The sequence below is a fragment of the Microtus oregoni genome, unplaced genomic scaffold (assembly GCF_018167655.1).
Source record: "Microtus oregoni isolate MIOR12 unplaced genomic scaffold, Mior012 000044F_ref0000062, whole genome shotgun sequence".
Lineage (NCBI taxonomy): Eukaryota > Metazoa > Chordata > Mammalia > Rodentia > Cricetidae > Microtus > Microtus oregoni.
The window spans coordinates 9981508-10002093 of NW_024543218.1; the positions used below are offsets into that span (position 1 = coordinate 9981508).

The 20586-nt window shown below is 39.0% G+C and overlaps 1 protein-coding gene across 12 annotated transcripts in view; it reads left to right on the forward strand.

Moving 5' to 3' along the window:
• Positions 1-20586, forward strand: part of LOC121434638 (A-kinase anchor protein 9-like) — a 136989-nt gene that overhangs the window by 14436 nt on the left and 101967 nt on the right. For 4 of the 12 annotated variants that reach the window (XM_041633568.1, XM_041633570.1, XM_041633572.1 and 1 more), the window contains exons 3-8: positions 458-556; positions 3716-3763; positions 6879-7040; positions 7930-8085; positions 9466-9663; positions 12045-14363. In XM_041633568.1, the coding sequence (XP_041489502.1) occupies positions 458-556; positions 3716-3763; positions 6879-7040; positions 7930-8085; positions 9466-9663; positions 12045-14363 (2982 nt within the window). The remainder of the gene's footprint in view (positions 1-457; positions 557-3715; positions 3764-6878; positions 7041-7929; positions 8086-9465; positions 9664-12044; positions 14364-20586) is intronic. The other 8 variants (XM_041633575.1, XM_041633578.1, XM_041633576.1 and 5 more) reach the window with 6 other exon arrangements.

Consider the following 20586-nt stretch of genomic DNA (forward strand, 5'->3'; position numbering starts at 1 on the left):
GACCTAATAGATGTTATGAGTATTGATTTGGGGCTAGCAAATAAATTTTATTAAGGAGGTGACTTCATGAAATCAAGAGTCTGAAAAAGGAAAATCAACTGTATTCTTAAATATATAATCTCTAAATATTATCCTTTTTTTAAATCTTGATAGTATACTTTGATGTACAAACTTTTTAATTTTTGAAAAGAAATGGTGAAGGTTCAGTGAGATGGTTGAGCGAATAGAGTTACTTGCTGGCTGGACATAATGGTGCACACCACTAACCCCAGCATTAGAGAGGCAGAAGCAAGAGGATCTCTGATTTCTAGGCCAACCTGGCCTATATAGCAAGTTCTAGGACAGTCAGAGCTGCATAGTAAGATCCTGTCTTGGGAAAAACAAGCAAACAAAACAAAAGAATCAATAAATGAAAACAACTTGCTGCCAGACCTTATGACCTCCATTCCATTCCTAGGACCCACATGGTGAAAGGAGAGAACCAGCTCCTGAAAGTTGTCATATGCCTTCCATGCCTGTGCTGCACACACACATCAAATCAATTGATGTAATACAGGTTTGTTTTTAAAGTGTTGAGAACATATCACTGTGTTGTTTAGCGGGAACATTCAGCCCCCAGTCCCTTGAGTATCTGCTTAACTTGTGTAGCAAGTTTTATATTTAGGGCTTTCTGGAGATGTATTTTATTATTTAGAGGAGGTTCCTTTCTACTCTTAATTCATTGAGTGTTTTTATGTAATTATCTGTGAGTGCTCTGCAGACACTCGGCCATGGAGGTCATCCCCAGCTCTGTGAGTGCTCAGCAGACACTCTGCTGTGGAGGTCCATCCCCAGCTCTGTGAGTGCTCAGCAGACACTCTGCCATGGAGGTCATCCCCAGCCCTTGTGAGTGCTCAGCAGACACTCTGCTGTGGAGGTCCATCCCCAGCTCTGTGAGTGCTCAGCAGACACTCTGCCGTGGAGGTCATCCCCAGCCTCTGTGAGTGCTCAGCAGACACTCTGCCGTGCAGGTCATCCCCAGCTCTGTGAGTGCCCAGCAGACACTCTGCTGTGGAGGTCATCCCCAGCCTCTGTGAGTGCTCAGCAGACACTCTACCATGGAGGTCATCCCCAGCCTCTGTGAGTGCTCAGCAGACACTCTGCCGTGCAGGTCATCCCCACCTCTGTGAGTGCTCAGCAGACACTGCCGTGCAGGTCATCCCCAGCCCTTGTGAGTGCTTAGCAGACACTCTACCATGGAGGTCATCCCCAGCCTCTGTGAGTGCTCAGCAGACACTGCCGTGGGGGTCATGCCCAGCTCTGTGAGTGCTCAGCAGACACTCTGGCGTGGAGATCCATCCCCAGCTCTGTGAGTGCTCAGCAGACACTCTGCCATGGAGGTCATCCCCAGCCCTTGTGAGTGCTCAGCAGACACTCTGCCGTGGAGGTCATCCCCAGCCTCTGTGAGTGCTCAGCAGACACTCTGCTGTGGAGGTCCATCCCCAGCCCACAGTTAATATTTTGTCTTGAAGGGCTGCTAAATGTTATGGTTTGTCCTCTATCCCTTGAGATGACATTAATTTAAAGGGCTGTTAGATATGGGTGAACGCTGCTAGGAAAGGCAAGCTCAGGCCCTTTGGTCACCTAACATTTCACTCAGTGGCCTCTTATAGCCGTGCAGGCTTTCAGGGTGGGTGGGAATGGTGTAGCTTGAGTTTCCTGGTTCTTCCTGTTCTGTGGTTGCCCACCCCCCATGATGTTTTACTCAGGTTTTGTTACTGTTAGATTACTTCAGCATTATTTCTGTTTGTTATTTGAGACACAGCATTTCATAATACCCAATTTTAAATTGTGATGGTTAAATCCATAATTTGTGATCTTCAAAATGTTTCTCCGTTGACCAATATTTTTCTTGTGAACAATCCATACTTTCCCATTCCTTTGTGTGCCTTTTTTGTTAACTAAACATTTTAAATAATGAGGCAACTTTGGCTTAGGTTTTGGTTTCAAGATGGATTTTTTAACATTATAGCATATTGATATTTGGATTCCTTACTGTAGTTTATCATTTTGAATGCAATAACTTTTGTTAATCTTTTTTTTTTTTTGATACACGATCTCTCTATGTAGTCCTAGACAGCCTCCCTAGTGCTGGGATTAAAGGTGTATACCACCTCCCCGGGCTAATCATTCTGTTTATTGTATTTTGGGGGAAGGGTTGGTTATTTTTGAGACAGAGTTTCTCTATGTGGCCATGGCTTCCTCTGTATACCATGCTGGCCTTGAGCTCATAGAGATCCACCTGTCTCTTCCAAGTAGGATTAAAGGTCTGTGCCACTGCCACTCAACTAGTCTGTTTATTCTTGATAACCAGTTTTTAAAATGCAGTGTGTACTTAATTATCATATGGAGGGATTGCGTCATGGAAATCTTTAGATTTAGAAAAGAACATCATGGCTGGGACAAGCCCAGTCCCTAGAACTCCCATTAAAATGCTGAGAATGGTAGCTTAAATCTGTAACCTCAGTATTAGGAGGACATGGAAGGATTCCTGGGGCTCAGTGGTTACCTAGCTTCTCCTAGTTAGTGAGTTCAGGTCAGTGAGAGACCTTGTCTCAAAGCAGATCAGCTGCCGTCCCAAGGATGACACCGAGAGTAGCCTCTGGCCTCTTCATGTACACAAATACACACACACATGCATAAATAAATAAATGAGCAGAACCTCGTGAGTTAGGACTCGTTGTTAGAGGATTTTAGACTAGAGACAAGCTTATTTTCCTGCCAGCAGTTGCTACTTCTTGGGAAGGCCATTGCAGAACTTGACCTTAAATGTCAAATAATATTTCTGTAGGAGTAGATGAGGAATTAGTGATAGTTAATATTCATAAACTCTCTAAATTTCATGTTAGAGGTGTGTGTGTGTGTGTGTGTGTGTGTGTGTGTGTGTGTGTGTGTGTTGGACAGTAAAACAACACTTTGGGAATTAGAAAAATTAAGATTTATTTCTTTATTCTATTCCCTACTTCACACTTGAGAGAAGCTTTGAATGCCACTGAACTCAAATTCTGGGTTAAAGCAAAATTGTTTCATTTTTATTTTATTATTTTATATGTATGGGTATTTTGGCTATAGGGGTTTATGCTTTCTTCCCATACAATGCAGTGCCCATAGAGGCCAGTAGAGAGCACTAGATCCCTTGGAACTGGAGTTACAGCTAGCTGCTTGTGGACCCCTTGGCAAAGAGCAGCAAATGCTCTTACCTGCTGAGCCATTTCTGTAGCCTCCTGCAAATGGTTTTAAGTGAATGCTTTTTAAGCTCTAAAAGCATTATATTAACAAAGGGTGTTATTTCTCTTCAAATAATTACTTTTAGCATGAAAATCTGGCAATACTTTTGAAGAAATGACACTCCGGATAATATCATTTAGGACTCTTATTTAGGAATTATAAAGTTTAGAGAAATTATACTTTGGTACTTCTGGCTTACAAAGGGTAGGTACTGTATATAAGAGCATATCCTCTTGTTTTTTTAGTATGGAGGAAAATATTAATGCTTAGACAGTAATTCACAGGTGAGAGTTTAAAGATCTGAATACTTTGTTCTAGGTTTGGAAGCATATTACCTGGCTTGTGAGCATTTTATGTAGTAGCTACATTATGCTACCAACAGCATTGCTTAGTGGAGGTAAAATATGGGGAGAAGGCATCATTGTAAATTGTTTTACTTTTCTTTTAGCCCGAAGGTGAAATTTCTTCCTTAGCCGACAACCATAGTTCTTTAGAGGTAAAATTGCCATTTCATAACATTATTTAAATAATGTTATAAGTAAAGATAGTCATTTTATTCACTAAAATTATTGTCTGTTGATGCTTTAACCTTTTACATGGTTTTGTTGCATTTCTCTAAATACAATAAAATAACAGCGTACGTGGTTAGGGAGTCACAGACATGGTCCACTGCTGCCATTTTTCACAATGTTCACTGACATTAACTATTCCATAGTTTTATCTTTAAATACATAAAGATTCTGGTCAGTGTCTGGGAGAGGCTCTAGTCCTAGGTCTCCAGATGGAAGACCAGTAGGGACTGACCAGTGTTTGGAAGAGGTCTAGTCCTGGCTTTCTAGATGGAAGACCACTGGAAACTGGTCTTATTTAGCGCGCGCGCGCGCGCGCACACACACACACACACACACACACACACATATTGTTTTGAGTAAAGCTTTTTACAAATGTGTGGATTTGCATTAACCTTAGGAATGTTTTGTGATGTTAGGTGAGAAACTCTCAAGTAGATGAGATCTCTTTATGTGATGATGATAAGTGTGTGTTATTTGTCTTAATCTTTTAAATATGATAACCATTTTTTTGGTCCAGAGTCAGAGAACATAAAAACATTTCTCTTTCTCTAAATGTGTCAGAAATTCGTGTATTTCATAAGTTTCAGTATGTGGCAGATTGCAAATAGAAAAGAGAACCATTTATGCTTAAATTAGCATAGCACAATTTTATATAAATAATATGGGTAGAACCTTTGATACTTAACAAAAGTAATGTGTTTTGGAGCTAAGTATATACTTACTAGTAGACCAGGAAAATAACCAACAACAAATAAATAAATGGATATCTGATTCACAGTATGTAAAATTTCCTCTGTGGTCAGTATGAATTTAAAATCCAACCGCTAAAAACTATCATTCAAGAATACTATGCCAAAACAGTTATCTTTTAGAGTAGAAGAAATCGAAACTTTTAAAGATGAGTACAAACTAAAGCCATTCGTGTCAACCAAGCTAGCAGTGTGAAAGATACTCCCACAAGTCACACACACAGATACAACAGATACAGTCTCAGTCACAAAAGCACAGAGAAGAGTAAGCATAGAGAGTAGATGAACCAAGAAAAAATAGGAAAAAGCCATTTATGTCTCACTCTGCAAATCAACAAATGCCTAATATAGATGGGGGCACAAAAAACCAAACCAAAAAAACTTGAAACAACCAGAACACAATCAACAGAGTTCTGGGAAACAGCAAAGTATTCTCAATAATAGCACTAATTGTAATTAGTCTCTACTTTCCAATTAAAAACACAATTAATTGACTATTTGTTGTCTGTGAGAAATACATCTTACTGGCACAGACACACAACAGTGAAAATGAGTGTATCAGAGTCTATACGCCAGGCAAGAGGAAGCCTGAAAAAACCACACAGGAGTAGGTGCACTCATACCTGATAAAGTGCACTTTATACCGAAGTTTACCAGAAAGAGTAAAGAAGTTTGCTGCATGTTAATAATGCAAGATCAGTCCTTTCTAGTTCTTGCAACGCATTCAGTATGCCGGAGAAAGTGAATGCTCCGTAGACGAATTGGAGGCCTTTAAGTATTTGCCCATTTTACATGTTTGATCATCATTACTGTCTTATCCCAACAGGGAACTTTCCTTCACTAGTTCCTCTCTAATACTTCTGGTGCCTTGGTCAGGGTTGGCTATCAGATCCTGGCAGGTTCTTCCAGTATGAACTACAAGTACTGACTCATTCCCAGCCTTCAGTACTCTGGCTGGTGGAGATGGGCATTGCTGTGACTAAGGTTAACGTCCTAAATGATTTGGGAATCATTGCCAAGTGTGATGCTGAAGCATTTGGGGAAGTTGTTTAGGTTGGTGCAAACATTTCTATGGTTACACAGTTGGGTTTCAGCTTTTTAGCATGCCTGTCTGGTGGCTGAGAAAGCAATTATGATCATAAAAGATTATGATGAACAGTGTACTTAAGAGCCTTCTACTGGGGGCTCCTTCACTGTGCCTGTCAACTATAGTATCCTGTTGCCTAGGCTACCAAAGTGCTTTCATCTTAGAGAAAACCAGACAGATGAAGAGGAGAGGTAAGTCAGAGAAGTGTTGAAGGGCCTTTTCTGGGGCTGGGGAGGTGGCTTAGTCAGTAAAGTACTTGTTGTACAGCATGAAGTCCTGGGTTTGGTTTCTCTGCACCCATGGTAAGTACAGGTATGGTTGTTATTTTCTGTAATTACAGCACCAGGGAGGCCAAGACAGGAAGATCCCTGGGACTTCGGGGTCAGTCACTCTTCCTGAATCAGTGAGTTCCAGGTTCAGTGAGAATCCCTACCTCAAAGAATAAGTTGAACTCTGACCTCACGTACACACACTCGAAAGTCATAGCAGACCGTAGTCTATCCAATTACCCTCTATATGGAGAAGCAGTATGAGGGGAATTAGTGGTGATTGGAAGAGAAGCAGGTGCATTGTAAGCACTCAGGTGTTTGAGGAATGATTGACATTTGAACTTGTTATATATGTTCTTGATGCTTGAACTGAGCAAAGTGCTTGTGAGACAAGCATGAGCTAGGGTCCTTCGCACCCACATGGAAAGTATGAAAATGTGTGTCTGTAGTCCCCGCACTAGGGAGCCAGAGATGGAGGATCCCTGGGGCTAGCTGCCCAGTAAGTGTAGCTGAATTTGCGGTTCCCATGCTCAGTGAAATACTGTTGTCAGGGAAATTACATTCAGTTTAAGATCATAATATATCAGAATTTTTTTTTATGGATAAATGGCTGCTGTTTTGTGACAAAAACAGGAAAGCCTGCCAATTGTATTTATAGTATAGCAATTATACCACTCATGATACTAATGTTTTATACTGTGTAAAGACCCCAGCTTACTAACAAAGCTTTTCCTGCATATACTTTTTATAGTGCAGAACTCCTGTATGCTGTTCAGGTATGTATCTCATTAACAAGAGAGCAGGTTTTCCCACTAATGAACCCACAGGATATGGGAATGTTTTAAAATGGACTTTGCTGTGGAATTTTAAATTTCATCCCTCTCCCTGAGGCGTGTTGCTAGTACTGAATTATTAAAACCTTGGATTGATTTAGGAAGAAGAATTTGATAATTGTTCTCAACAAGGAGCTCTGTCCAGTCAGACCTGTCTGGAGATGATGGAAAATGAGCTGGCTGGAAAACAGCTTACGATCGAAGAACTGACTGAAGAACTGGAAGAAAGGAGGGCCACCTGCGGGCCTGAAGTAATGCAGAGGGTGAGCTCGCCTCCCGTGGCTTTAGTTTGTTGTGCATGTGGATGGAAGTGCATGTGTGCTCTTTACACATGGGGCTTTGCAGTGGCCACTTAGGGCATCTTGTAATTTTGTTCTTGTACATAGCATAACAAGGCTGTTTAAAATGAGGATTGTAGAAACACAGCTGAGATAGTCACACTTAAAATTTAACTGCGTAATCTAGAGTGAAATCACTCCTGTGAAGACAGTGTGTGTGTGTGTGTGTGTGTGTGTGTGTGTGTGTGTGTGTGATCAGTCTGGGAGAAAATTGGTATAAACCACAAGACAGTGTGACTTAAAGCCATTAAGAATGCGAGTCCCTTATAAGGGTTACACTGACATCTGCTATGCGGGAAGTCAAGATGAAATCCATGAGGGTGGGACACTGATGAAAATGGCAGCATACTTCCATTCCATCCTCTTCAGAAAAAAGCTGGGGTTAAATGTGCATGTTGGTGTTACCTAGAAACACACTGGGGCACTACAAAGTATAAAGACATTTCTGTAAGAAAATATGGAAAAGTCAACCTAAATATATTCTCTTCCTTAATGCAGAGACATGTTTTGTTGTTGTTATTTGTTTTTGTTTTTTGGAGATAGGGTTTCCCAGTAGCTATGGAGCCAGTAGTCCTGAAACTCACTCTGTAGATTAGACTGGTCTCGAACTACAGAGATCTACCTGCCTCTGCCTCTCAAGTGCTGGGGTTAAAGACATGTGCCGCCACCACCCAGCTAGATAACAAGTTTTCAAAGTTAGTTTTGAAATAAAATTAATTTGGATAGTCTAGTAGCTTTCATGGAAGAATACTTTTTTGATAAAAGAATAAAAACCTAAAAGCTAGTATTTACAGTTTTTACTGATTTCTTCTAGTTATACGAATTTGAAGCTGCCGTTAAGCAAAGAGACTGCATCATCACTCAACTGATTGCTAACCTGCAGCAGGCTAACAAAGAAAAGGATGAGACAATGAGAGAATTTTCCGAGTTAACCGAACAAAGTCAAAAATTACAGATTCAGTTCCAGCATGTAAGTATTATGAGTACAACAAAGTTTATTGGTGTTTTTAGCAATGAATTATATTCTTTTTCATTTTCCAGAACAAATCAAAGACTCCATTTGCTTCTTTTAGTGTACTACCTTAGTGACCTGAAAAAAACTGGTGAATTTGTGTTGTTATATAGTAGCCAATAATTGTTTGTTTGTTTTTGAGACAGGGCTTCTCTTTGTAGCTTCAGAGACCTTCCTGGAACTCACTCTTTAGACCATACTAGCTTCCTAACAGATATCCGCCTGCCTCTGCCTCTCAAGTGCTGGGATTAAAGGCTTGCGCCACTACCAGCACACAGCATAACCATGGTTTTTAATTCATATCTTGTGAGTCATTCCCTGTTATTATTTAAACTAAACTCCCTATTTCTGTTTTGAAATTCTACAAAACCTTACTGTGGTGGACTGGATGGATTTTTGCAGACATTGCTCTGTAGTTGCCCTGGACATCTGCAGACCTGGCATGGTTTTATTGGGTTCTAAATGGTAACTGAACCTACACCTCCCATTTACTTTAAGTTTGCCTTGGGAATCCATCCTGGCTAGTGTATGTCAGCTTGAAACAAGCTTAGAGTTATCCGAAAGAAGGAAACCTCAATTGAGAAAATGGCTCGAAAAGATCGGGCTGTGAGACAGTTTCTTAATTAGTGATTGGTGGAGGAGGGCTCAGTCTCCTCTGAGTGTTGCTATCCCTGAGGTGACCCTGGGTTCTGTAAGAAAGCAGGCTGAACAAGCCATGAGGGACAAGCCAGCAATCAGCATCCTCCAGAGCCTCTGTATCAGCTCCTGCTCCAGGTTCCTGCCCTGTTTGAGTTCCTGTTCTGACTTCCTTTGATGATGCTATAATGTGGAAGCAATAAGGCAAATAAATCCTCTCCTCCCCATCTTGCTTTTGGTCATGTGTTTCATCATTCAGTAATAGTAACCCCGACTAAAGCAGAATCCGATTGCATTGGTCAGAGTTTGATAGCAAGTAACACAAAACAACTTGCAACATATTAAACCAGAGAGCTTAATGTAAGTATACAGGCGTCTTAGAGGACTTAGGGGCAGAAATATAACCAAGACTCTGAAAGAGATTGGAGATAGAGTCTGAAAAGTCACCAGAATGCAGAAGTCCCTTCCTGCCCCACTTACTCCCAGCAACGTGGCCTCAGTCCTGTGACCCTCACTAGACCTGCTTTCTCTGAAGTATCATATGAATGATGATGTAATGGCTCAATCATTCCAGTCCTAGCAACAGCAGATCTCAAACCCCTGAAGTGAACAGAGGTCACAGAGAGCCACTGTCAGCAGGCGACCCCAGGAGTCTGCTGGCACACAGAGTTCAGAATGCTGAAGGTTCTTTCTGTGTTCAAGTTGCAGGCTAGTGAAACGTTGCGTAGCAACACTCACAGCAGCACTGCTACAGAGCTACTTCATGTCAAGCAACAAGTCATGGCTCAGCAGCAACAGCTGGAAGAACAAGATAGACTATTAAAGGATCATCAGAAAAAGGAGAAGGAGTTCAAAATACAGATAACTGTTCTGCAAGAGAAAATTAAAGTATGTGAAATGGTAAGGATATCAGCTAGCATTGGAATTTTCTTTTTCATGTGTCTTAAGCATATGAATTAGAAAATTTTATAATTCTAACTCTGAATATGGAAAATAATTGCAATTGAGAATCTCACACTTACAACTGTGTATCTTCTACTAGGAGTTGCTAAGGTAATACTACCACTATTGTATTCCTTAAAGGGATTTGTGTATGTTAACTGGAGTCTCAGTAGAGCCTAAATTGATAGCTCAAATATCTATCTTGTTGCATCTGAAATAGTCCCATCTATTTTAGCTATGGTACAGAAATTCTGAAAGTATTTTTGTCACAAGGTAAAATTTTATAGATTTAGTTGCAAGAAATAAGTGTTGTTTATTCTCTTTCTGCAAATATTTTACTTCTTGGAAACATTTAGAAATTAAGGCTCTTTGGGGCAGGGGATAGCATTATGTACCACATAGTTTATAATCTTAAATTCTAAGAACAACTCATCCTAAAAGATTTGCTTTCATTGATTTTCAAATGAGAAATGAAAATTTAAAAGTGATTGTTGCTGCCTGGCCTACTCCTGCACCTACTCCCTGCCTGGGGCAGGGCAGAGCTCCTGAATCACACTTATGTAAGAAAATGTCTTATAAAACATAGCAAATCAGAAACACAATCTGATTTTGATTTGTAGGCTCAGGAAACTCATTTTAGGTGTTATCTGAGTTCTGTGCTAGAGCAGAGGTAAACTCAGATTGTTCCAAGTTCAAGGGGCTGTTGAAAATTTATAGTATATGGTTATTAGTTTGCAGTGATTAATAATCATGACGAACTGTATTTTTTGGGTCCTTTGGATTTTGTTTTCTTTCCATGGACAAATGAATTTAACAAAACAAATACTAGTTAGAAGGTTCTTTAGTGAACAGAAGGGAGGATTTTAGCACTCAGATATTGTGGCATTAGGCTGAGATAAACTGATCTATGCATCTCATTGTAGTGAAGTTGATGCCTGTGGACTCAGATTCTTCAGTCCTGTTTACCACAATTTCCCAACATCATTTTTTGTTTGTTGGTTTTTGTTTTTGATTGTTTATATTGAGTATAGTTTAATGATCCTTCTGGCTCTTGAGTGCTGTCAATATGTATAAGCATGTCTGACTCAGGGTATGGTCTTTCTAGAGGGACCATAATTCTCAAAGGCTGAGGGCACTTTGGTGTTTTACATGAATTGTCCTTAGAGGGTACTCCCAGCACTTCCTTCAGAGGGTTTCTTCTGTCTGAGCTTCAACATTTTTTTTCTTTAGACGTGTTATACATTTACTCAGAATTCCTTTGAATTCTGTTTGCCAAGGACTTTTGTGATATAATTTACCTGCTTATAATAGCTCTGACCAGTTCTGTAGATTTTATTTCATGCTTATTATTTGGGTCTGAAGCCTTTATTCACAGAGGAAACTAAATAGCAGATCCAAAACTCTACTCAACTTGGGGCTTTAATGCGATTATGACGTGACTATGTTTGATGTGTTCTTCTGGGCTCAACTGTTATCAACAGTTGTATAATTGGCCTCTGACAGGAACTTTCTTTTCTGTTTTCAAGCTTCTGTTTGAAGTGAAACTGTAGTTCCAGCTCAATATGTCAGGAATATTATAGTTGTTGAAGATGTCACTGAAATGCCCGGCAGTGAAGTTAAGACAGACTCACAGGAAATCTCTTCTTATTGCAGAGCTTTTGGCATTGGAACACCTTCAGATCCCTAGAATTCATGGGAGTCAACTGGACTTACTTTTAAATTTTTTTCTGAGACTATTCGGAGAGTGCATAGTGATATAATTAACCGTCAGAATATTAAATAATTGGAATATTGATCTGTTAGTTAATTTTAAAAGTGAAGATATAATGGATTAGTAAAGATTCAGTGTTTTTTTAAATTATTTCAATCATTTATTTGTCTGGAGAGTGAGCTCAGGTCATCAGAGCCCTCTAGTCAGCCTAGCAGTATTTTATTTTCCTTCTTTTTTTCATTCCTTTTTGGCAGTGCTGGGAGTAGAACCCAGGATCTCATGCATGCCAAACAAATTTCAAATTTAAAAATCTGTTACATTTTTTATTTTAAAATTTTTAATCATGTTCTTTCCTATCTTTCCAAATTCTCCCCACTTCCCTTAATTAAAATTTTTAATCACACTAAATGCAGTTCAATATTTCTTCCTAAGAAGATGTGAACTGTTGTATAGCTATTGTTTGCTCCAAGTGTCTAGGTATGCAAGTGTTATCATGGAAAAAGTAGAGCGGTGGGCACAGCCATTAACTTTTTATAGAAGATTTGAAATGTGACTTTATCTGTCTTTTGTTAATGAAGTTAAGCAACAAAGTTACTAGAAGTTTTTACACTTTTTTTTTCTTCTGAAGGAACAAGATAAAAAAGTCGAAAGCGCTAATAACAAAATAGAGGAGAAGCAGGCAATTATTGAAGCACTGAATACAAGACTAATAGAAGAAGAGAAGAAAACTGCTGTACTAACTAATCGAGTAACAACTGCTGATCAATTAGTAGGAGACCTAAAAGGACAGCTTGTAGAGAAAGACCAAGAGACCAAAAGCTTAAAGCTTGAATTAGCCAATTCTAAGCAGAAAGTGGAGCAATCTTCCATAGAAATGAAACAGTATATGGAGACAATCGAAGAGCTACAAAAGAAAAATTATGAAGTAAACTTTTCAGAAACCGGCATAATGCAAAAAATGGAAAAAGAAACAGAACAGAAATTAGCACAGCTCCAAGCAGAGCTAGATGAGGAGTATGGAAAACAGATTGTGCAAATGAAGCAAGAATTAATAAAACAACACATGAACCAGATAGAGGATCTTAAATCCCAGCATAAGGGAGAAATGGAGAACACTTTAAAATCACGCGGAAATCCAGCAGTTAATGACGAGCAAGTAAAGTTACTGAGCGCAACAATGAATGAACTGAATATGAAAGTACAGCATACTCTATATCAAAAGGAGAAATTCAGGGAAGAGCTGCGGGTAGTAAAGCTGGAAAAGTGTGCTCTCCAGAGTCAATCGAATGCTCTTCTAGAAGAATTGAGTGCTTTAAGAGACCAAATCCAGAGAGCCAAGCAGACAATATCTGAACAAGAAAGTAAACTGAATGAAGCCGGCAAGTCCCTCAGCATGGTTGAGGACTTAAAAGCTGAGGTTACGGCTGCATTTGAGTCCAGGAAGGAACTCGAATTAAAACACGAAGCAGAAATTACAAATTATAAGATAAAACTTGAAATGTTAGAAAAAGAAAAGAACGCAGTCTTAGATAAAATGGCAGAGTCCCAGGAAGCTGAATTGGACCGGTTGAGAACGCAGCTCCTCTTCAGTCATGAAGAAGAGCTTTCTAAACTAAAAGAAGATCTAGAAGTTGAACACCGGTTAAATATTGAAAAACTTAAAGATAATTTGGGGCTTCAGTATAAGATGCAGATAGATGACTTACAAAATGAAATGAGTAAGAAGATGGAAACTATGCAGTGTGAGAAAGACAGCTTGTTAAGTAAGCAGAGCCAGCTCATCTTGGAGATTACTGACTTAAAAGACTTGCAGGAATCACGGAATTTTCAGATGAATGAAATCAAAAAAGAAATTGAGACCCTCAGACAAGAAGAAAAGGAAAAGGGTACCCTTGAACAGGAAATTCAGGAGTTACAACTTAAAACTGAACAATTAGAAAAAATACTAAAAGCAAAAGAGGAGGACCTACAAGAAAAATGTGTAGAACTTGAAGCAGAGAATAGCATTCTTAAAGATGAGAAGAAAGTTCTCGAAGACATGGTGAAAGTTTACACTCCTGTGGAAGAAGAAGAAAAATTAATTGCTTTAGCTTCTGGTACATACACATCAAAAGACTGTAGCTGGCAAAAAGAGATTGATATGCTTCGAAAGGAAAAGGAAGACCTAAAACAACAGTGTATTCACCTAAGTAAGGAGATCGAGATGCAGAGGAATACATTTTCCTTTGCTGAAAAGAACTTTGAAGTTAATTATCAAGAGTTACAGGAAGAATATGCATGCCTCCTCAAGACAAGAGACATCCAGACTAAGCAGGCGTTAGAGTATGAACACAAAGTCAAAGCGCTGACTGAAGAGCTGCAGTTGCAGAGAGGAGGCCGGGTGATGCAGGAAGGGAGGCATTCTCAAGTAACTGATGCTGCGACTTTTATAGCTGAGCCGCTGGAAGTCAGAGAATTAGTTGAAAAGGATAACATTGAATTTATGGAAAAACTGAAAGTAACTGAGCAAGAAAAACTAGAGCTCTCGGAGAAACTTTCTGTCCTCTCAGAACAGTTAAAGCAGACACGTGATGAGGTTAACTGTCTAAGTGCAGAGGTTAAATTATTAAGTCAAGACAAGGAAGAGCTCTTGTTACGATGCAGAGAGTTAGAGGTTCCCACCAACCCCAAGGGAATAGAAAATGCCGCTGTGTGCCCTGCGCAGTTGAGCTCTTGGAAAACTGAGCTTACGACAGGAACGGACGCCCATTCTGGAGGATGTGATTCTAAAATCAGTAAAGATTTGCCAGAAGAATCAAAAATAATGATAGAAGATAAAATTCCCTTTAAAGGAAGTGGAGAAGACTTGAGATTGCCAACAAGAACAACTGAACCATCTCATGGTATAGTTGAGCCATTCGAGAAGGAAAAACTCGAGCAAGAGCTTTTTGCTCTCAAATCCACGCAGGTACGTCCACATGCGCATAAAAAGTCATAGTGAGAACACACATTTCACACCAAGATAGTTGTCACTTTCATGAAGCAATAATCCATATTCTTACCAGAAAATGGTGAACTTTCATGTTACTATCATTTTTGAAAATCAGTTGTCATTTTTACTTAAATAGTGTTGCCTTTCAATTAATCTCGTATATATGCTGCTCAGAAAATAAGCTAAGTTAATCATTTTTACATGATTTTTTTTAAAGAGAAGAGTTAAGAGACTTCTTTTTATTTATTTTTTAATATTTATTTATTTATTATGTATACAATATTCTGTCTGTATATATGCTTGCAGGCCAGAAGAGGGCACCAGACCCCATTACATATGGTTGTGAGCCACCATGTGGTTGCTGGGAATTGAACTCAGGACCTTTGGAAGAGCAGGCAATGCTCTTAACCTCTTAGCCATTTCTCCAGCTCCTGAGACTTCTTTTTATTAACTACATTTTTTATTTCTACTTTATTGTACTTATAATACATTTATTAACTACATTATAATCATATTTTAGTATCAAAGATTATATTTTAGAGTTTTTCATACTGATGTTTTCTGATATAAAATTCCAGTTATTTTTTTAAAAAAAACCTTTTTAAAGTTTTTTACTGCTCTATAAATTATTCATTGCTTATGGAATTTTATTTCTGGAGGTGCGGCTTAAGGCCTAGAGGTTTCTGATTCTTTGATCTGAATGAGAAAAACATAATATTAACTCTAAATATAAGTGAAGAATTTAAAAAAATGCATATAATACATGTTCTGGTTTTGTTCTGTTGATGCATTTAAGCCTATCCAAAAGCAGATTAGTTCCAGAAAGTATCATTTGGTTTGTAAGTATTGTTTGCCACAGTTCGTCATTAAGGAAGTAAGGGCAGATACAAAATCAGGATTAATGTAGAAAAGCATAGAGGAATGCCTCTTGCTGCCTTACTCACTGGTTCATGCTTGGCTAGCTTTCCTATATAGCTTGGGACCACCTGCCCACATAATGGTGCTATTCACAGTGGGCTCCTACATCAATTGACAGTCAAGATGATCACCCACAGATATGCCACAGGCCAATCTGAGCTGAGAAATACTTCACTTGAGGCCTTCTCATCTCTTCTCCCTTGACTCTAGGTTGTTGTCAAGTTGACAAGTAATGGTGTCTAAGACAATGACTAATAATCATTACTAATAACTAGGTTTGTTAAATACTAATACTAGAAAAATCAGGAAAGTTCTTGTAGGTTATCTACAGTATAAAATGCTAATTAAGTTTTACGTGTTTTTATATTAGTGGAACATTTATTTGTTGACTCTATTCCAGATACGCATGTAGTGGCAGACAAGAGATAAGAGCCCTAGTCTCAGGAAGAATGTATTCTAGTGGGGAGGGCGAGTGATAATGAGAAATGTAGTTAGCAGCAGTGTTGGTCTATTGTAGTGAGGAGGAGCGGGCTGGCCTGCTTTTCGTCCTTCCCGGCTCCCGCACGACTAGTTTTACACCCGAAATAACAACACACAAACTGTATTCATATAAACACTGCCTGGCCCATTATGTCTAGCCTCTTCTTGGCTAACTCTCATATCTTGCTTAACCCATTTCTAATAATTTGTGTAGCACCATGAGGTGGTATCTTACCGGGAAAGATTCAGCATGTCTGACCTGGCGGCTGGCTCCATCGCATCTGCCCTGGAGAGGAGAGGCATGGCGTCTGCCTAACTTCCCTTCTTCCCAGCATTCTGTTCTGTTTACTCCGCCTACCTAATTTTCTATCCTATCAAAGGGCCAAGGCAGTTTCTTTATTAACCAATGAAATCAACACAAAGACTCTCCCACATCAGTCTGTGAAGAAAGGGTGTTAAGCGGGGGAAGCATGGTGATCAGGAAAGGTGTCTTGGAGGAGTTAGCCTTTGAACTGACCTCTGTATGACAGGGAAGGGCCTGCAATGGGGAAATTACAACACTTGTAAAGATGGAGGTGAGCTTGATGGCTCGGATATAGGCCTGTGCGCTTGGCCTTGAAAGGAGACAGGAAGGGAAAGCAGACTTTGAATTGGAAGAAAGTATGTGTGAAGCTAGGAAGCCATGGGAAGTTTTGTCTTTATTTCTGACAACTTCTAATCGCATTCATGATCTTATATCAAATATAGAGATATTTTCCTTATACAATGAATAGAATCAAGAAATCCAATTACTGATTAATAAACATATGAAATTGTTTTGGAAAGTATAATGTGTGAGAGTTACTACAAAGGTATTAAATACCGTTTTAATTTTTTAAACAGGAGAGGACCTGATTTCCAACTTTAGCTGCCCTGATCTTGATACTATCTCTAACTAAAATTAAAATAAATATGGCCATTATAGACTTTCTTTTAAACTGAAAAGGAACACCTTTGAGATATATTTTCTGGGTTTTTTAGCTCCTAAAAATTATTTGTTTGTTTGTTTTCAGTGCACTTGGCTAGTTTGGCTAGAAGGAGAAAGAAAGACATTGTAGAAAGTCTCCAGTGTTGGCATGTGAGGTAGAAGGAGAAAGAAAGACATTGTAGAAAGTCTCCAGTGTTGGCATGTGAGGTAGAAGGAGAAAGAAAGACATTGTAGAAAGTCTCCAGTGTTGGCATGTGAGGTAGAAGGAGAAAGAAAGACATTGTAGAAAGTCTCCAGTGTTGGCATGTGAGGTAGAAGGAGAAAGAAAGACATTGTAGAAAGTCTCCAGTGTTGGCATGTGAGGTAGAAGGAGAAAGAAAGACATTGTAGAAAGTCTCCAGTGTTGGCATGTGAGGTAGAAGGAGAAAGAAAGATATTGTAGAAAGTCTCCAGTGTTGGCATGTGAGGTAGCCACGGGAGTGGCAGGAATCGGTCATTTCTCACACTGAGAGAAGTTGTTTGAATTTGAAGAGATACTGAAGCATAAGAACCACAGGCGGAACTGCTGGTCTGCCTTCCTTAATGCCCTGTGTGCCGAAACTGCAGTACCTGGAAGAAATCTATACAAAGCAGTGTAATTTTTAAAAGGAAATACAGTCCTTTTTTCAGGTGTGAAGAGTGAAACAAAGGAAACTTAGCAAGAAGAGAAAGATGAGCCTAACTTTGTCATTTACTGTCTGACATTTTCTAAAGTTCTAAGCATTGTAAAGACAAAATGATACATGATATTAATGGAGAGAAAGACTGTTAACTGTCATAATTGACAGGTATAATTTAATAAGAAACAAAGGGAAAGACTTAATATCTAACAGCCTGGGTGTGGTGGCATATGCCATCCTCTCAGCGCTCAGGAGCACAGGGAGCTGATGGCGAATTCAAAGCCAGACTGAACAAGTAGCAAGACCTCTTCTTAACATAGAAAAAATGAACATCCCTGCAGAACATGAATGAAGGGCAATGGGATCTGAATAAATGAAAACTTTCATTTCTGAATGGGAAATGATTAATATGAAATATTAGTTTGCTATATATATAACTAATTTAGTTCATGGTGAAAATTTATTGAAATTTAAGTGGTTTATAGTTGATCTCTAAGGACTGATGTGTTGAAATAAGAGCAGCGGGGCTGCGTCCCCAGCACCCCGGCTGCCTGGCTAGCTTATGCCCAAAATAACAACACACAAACTGTATTCATTTAATCACTGCTTGGCCCATTTCTATCTAGCCTCTTCTAGGCTAATTCTCACATATTAATTTAGCCCATTTCTAATCATCTGTGTTGCGCCCCTAGGTGCGCTTACCGGGAAGATTCTAGCCTATGTCCATCCTGGGTCGGAGCTTCATCACGTGCGTCTGCCTGGGAGCTGGGAGCATGGCGTCTCTCTGAGGCATCTGCTCCCGAGAGGAGAGCTGTGGAGTCTGAGCTCACTTCCTCTTCCTCCCAGCGTTCTGTTCTGTTTACTCCTCCCACCTATCTTCTAACCAATGAGGGCCAAGCAGTTTCTTTTTATTTAACCAATGACCTTCCTCCATCACTGATGTACAAGAGACAAGAATATTTTTAAGCACACTACATGTTGCATGACATAGAAAGGACAATATTAGCCTTGAGTGCACCAATTACTTTTACTTAACATGTGTGCCCTGGTGAGCATACATGACATGTGAATAACCTCAGAAGCCAGAAGAGGACATTAACTTCCCTGAAAATGGAGTCACTGTTGGCTGTGAGGCTGTGAGGTAGGGACTGGGGAAATGAACTTGGGTTTCCTGGAAGACAGTCCATACTCTAAACCACTGAGTTATCTCTCTAGAACCTAAACATGCCGATTTAATAAATACTGAAAATGAGGTAAGCTATTGAAAATATAAAATAGCATCCAAGTCTCCACATTTAAAGAAAGTAGCTATAAAATATTAGCAAATTTAGAACAGAAATGAATGAATTTTGAATAAACAAAAGGGAAAGCTTTGATGAACTTTGATCATTTGAAAAGATCAGTAGGTTGCAATTTTAGATCTCCAAGAATATCAAGGGAGAAACCACAAATAAAAGGAAGAATGAAATCAAAACCCAAGTACAGAAAGCGCAAGGATTTTAAAATAGGAAATGAGTACTATAAATAAACTCTACTGATGAAATAGAAATTGCTGAAACTAACTCAAATAGAAGTACAAAGTCTTAGTGAGCCAGTAACCATTACAGGAACTGTAACTGTAACCAGGCTTCCTTCTCACCTCTCCAGCTAACACTACTGCACCGTGACCATTGTACAAGTGGATTTCACAAATTCTTAGTGGCCGTTTAGGTACTAAATAGGATTTAAAAGGGAATCTGTGGAGCAAGGAAGGAAGACAGACAGAGCTCCTGTGAGGCTGGTTTGTATTGAAATACAGACCAGGCAAGAATAGTTCATGAAAAGAATGTTACAGACTAATCACACGTAGGAATGAGGCTGAATGGATTCTTCATAAAATATTACCAGGCTATCTAAAGAATGGAAGAATTGTTCAGCACCTGAAAATTGTGTTTATTTAATTTCCACATCCATTTTAAATTCTGTTAGGAAAGAATCTCTCATTTGTAGTTTTAAATTTAGAAAGGAACAAAAAACAAATCAGAAGAGTAGGAAAGTAAAGAAAGCTATAGGAAGTCAGGGATAGAAGGGACATTTGCTAAGGGTGGCAGCGGTCTCTGCAGTGTTTAGAAGCATTCCCAGTGAAAACAAGTTACCAGCTTTGCTCTCCAACCGTGTTTTTATAGTTCCTAGTTAGTCAGTATAATATGACTAAGACGTGAGCAAGGTTATGACAAGTGAGACAAAATGTTAATCATAGATAAGATGTTTGAAACTTATACAAGACACTAAAGACCTGGTATACCCTGGCATACATTACCCTGCTCTGGTCGGGGGTTTTTTTTGTTTGTTTGTTTTGTTTGTTTTATTTGTTTGTTGAGACAGGGTTTCTCTGTAGTTTTGGAGCCTGTCCTGGAACTAGCTCTTGTAGACCAGGCTGGCCTCGAACTCACAGAGATCCACCTGCCTCTGCCTCCACCACCCACCCCTGCTCTGGTCTGTACATTCTTCAATGTAAAGGAATATCCCGATATCCCAAAGATGAGGTTTTTTTTGTTTTTTTTTTTTTTTTTTTTGTATAAAGTATAGGGGAGGCTATTCTGGTGAGGTAATATTTGAGAAGACTTAAATCAGTAAGCCAAGATAGCAGGGAAAGCTCATAAAATTCAATAATTGCTTTATGACAACTGATTTTTACATTAAAGGTGAGAAGTTGGAGAATTAAGTCCTTCCTCTTTAGGAAAAATTACCTCTAATTTTGTTATGTTAATTATGTTAGCTAAAGACATACACGTAAGAAAGTTAAGAGAGAGGAAAGCTTTAATTAGAAAGAACAAACTCAAAGGAAAGCATTAAGAAATTTATCATGTCTCTTTTATGAACAGTACCTAAAACAGGCTTAATTATTAGGATCAGATATTTCCACATTATAAACAGTGGACTATAAAGGTGGTATAAATACATGAGGAAATATAAAGAATTTAAAGAACCAAAAATATGAACAGATATGTGTCTTAGATAAGAAACCAAAATGACAGCATAACAAGTCTTAACCTAACAAAGTCATATGCGTGAAATAGTATTTATCCCTAGCACACTGGCAAAGTAACTCTGACTTACTGATATGGATACAAGGATGTGAGCATTCACATTTTTTATTATAATTAAAATTAATTCAATTATATTTGTAAAAAAA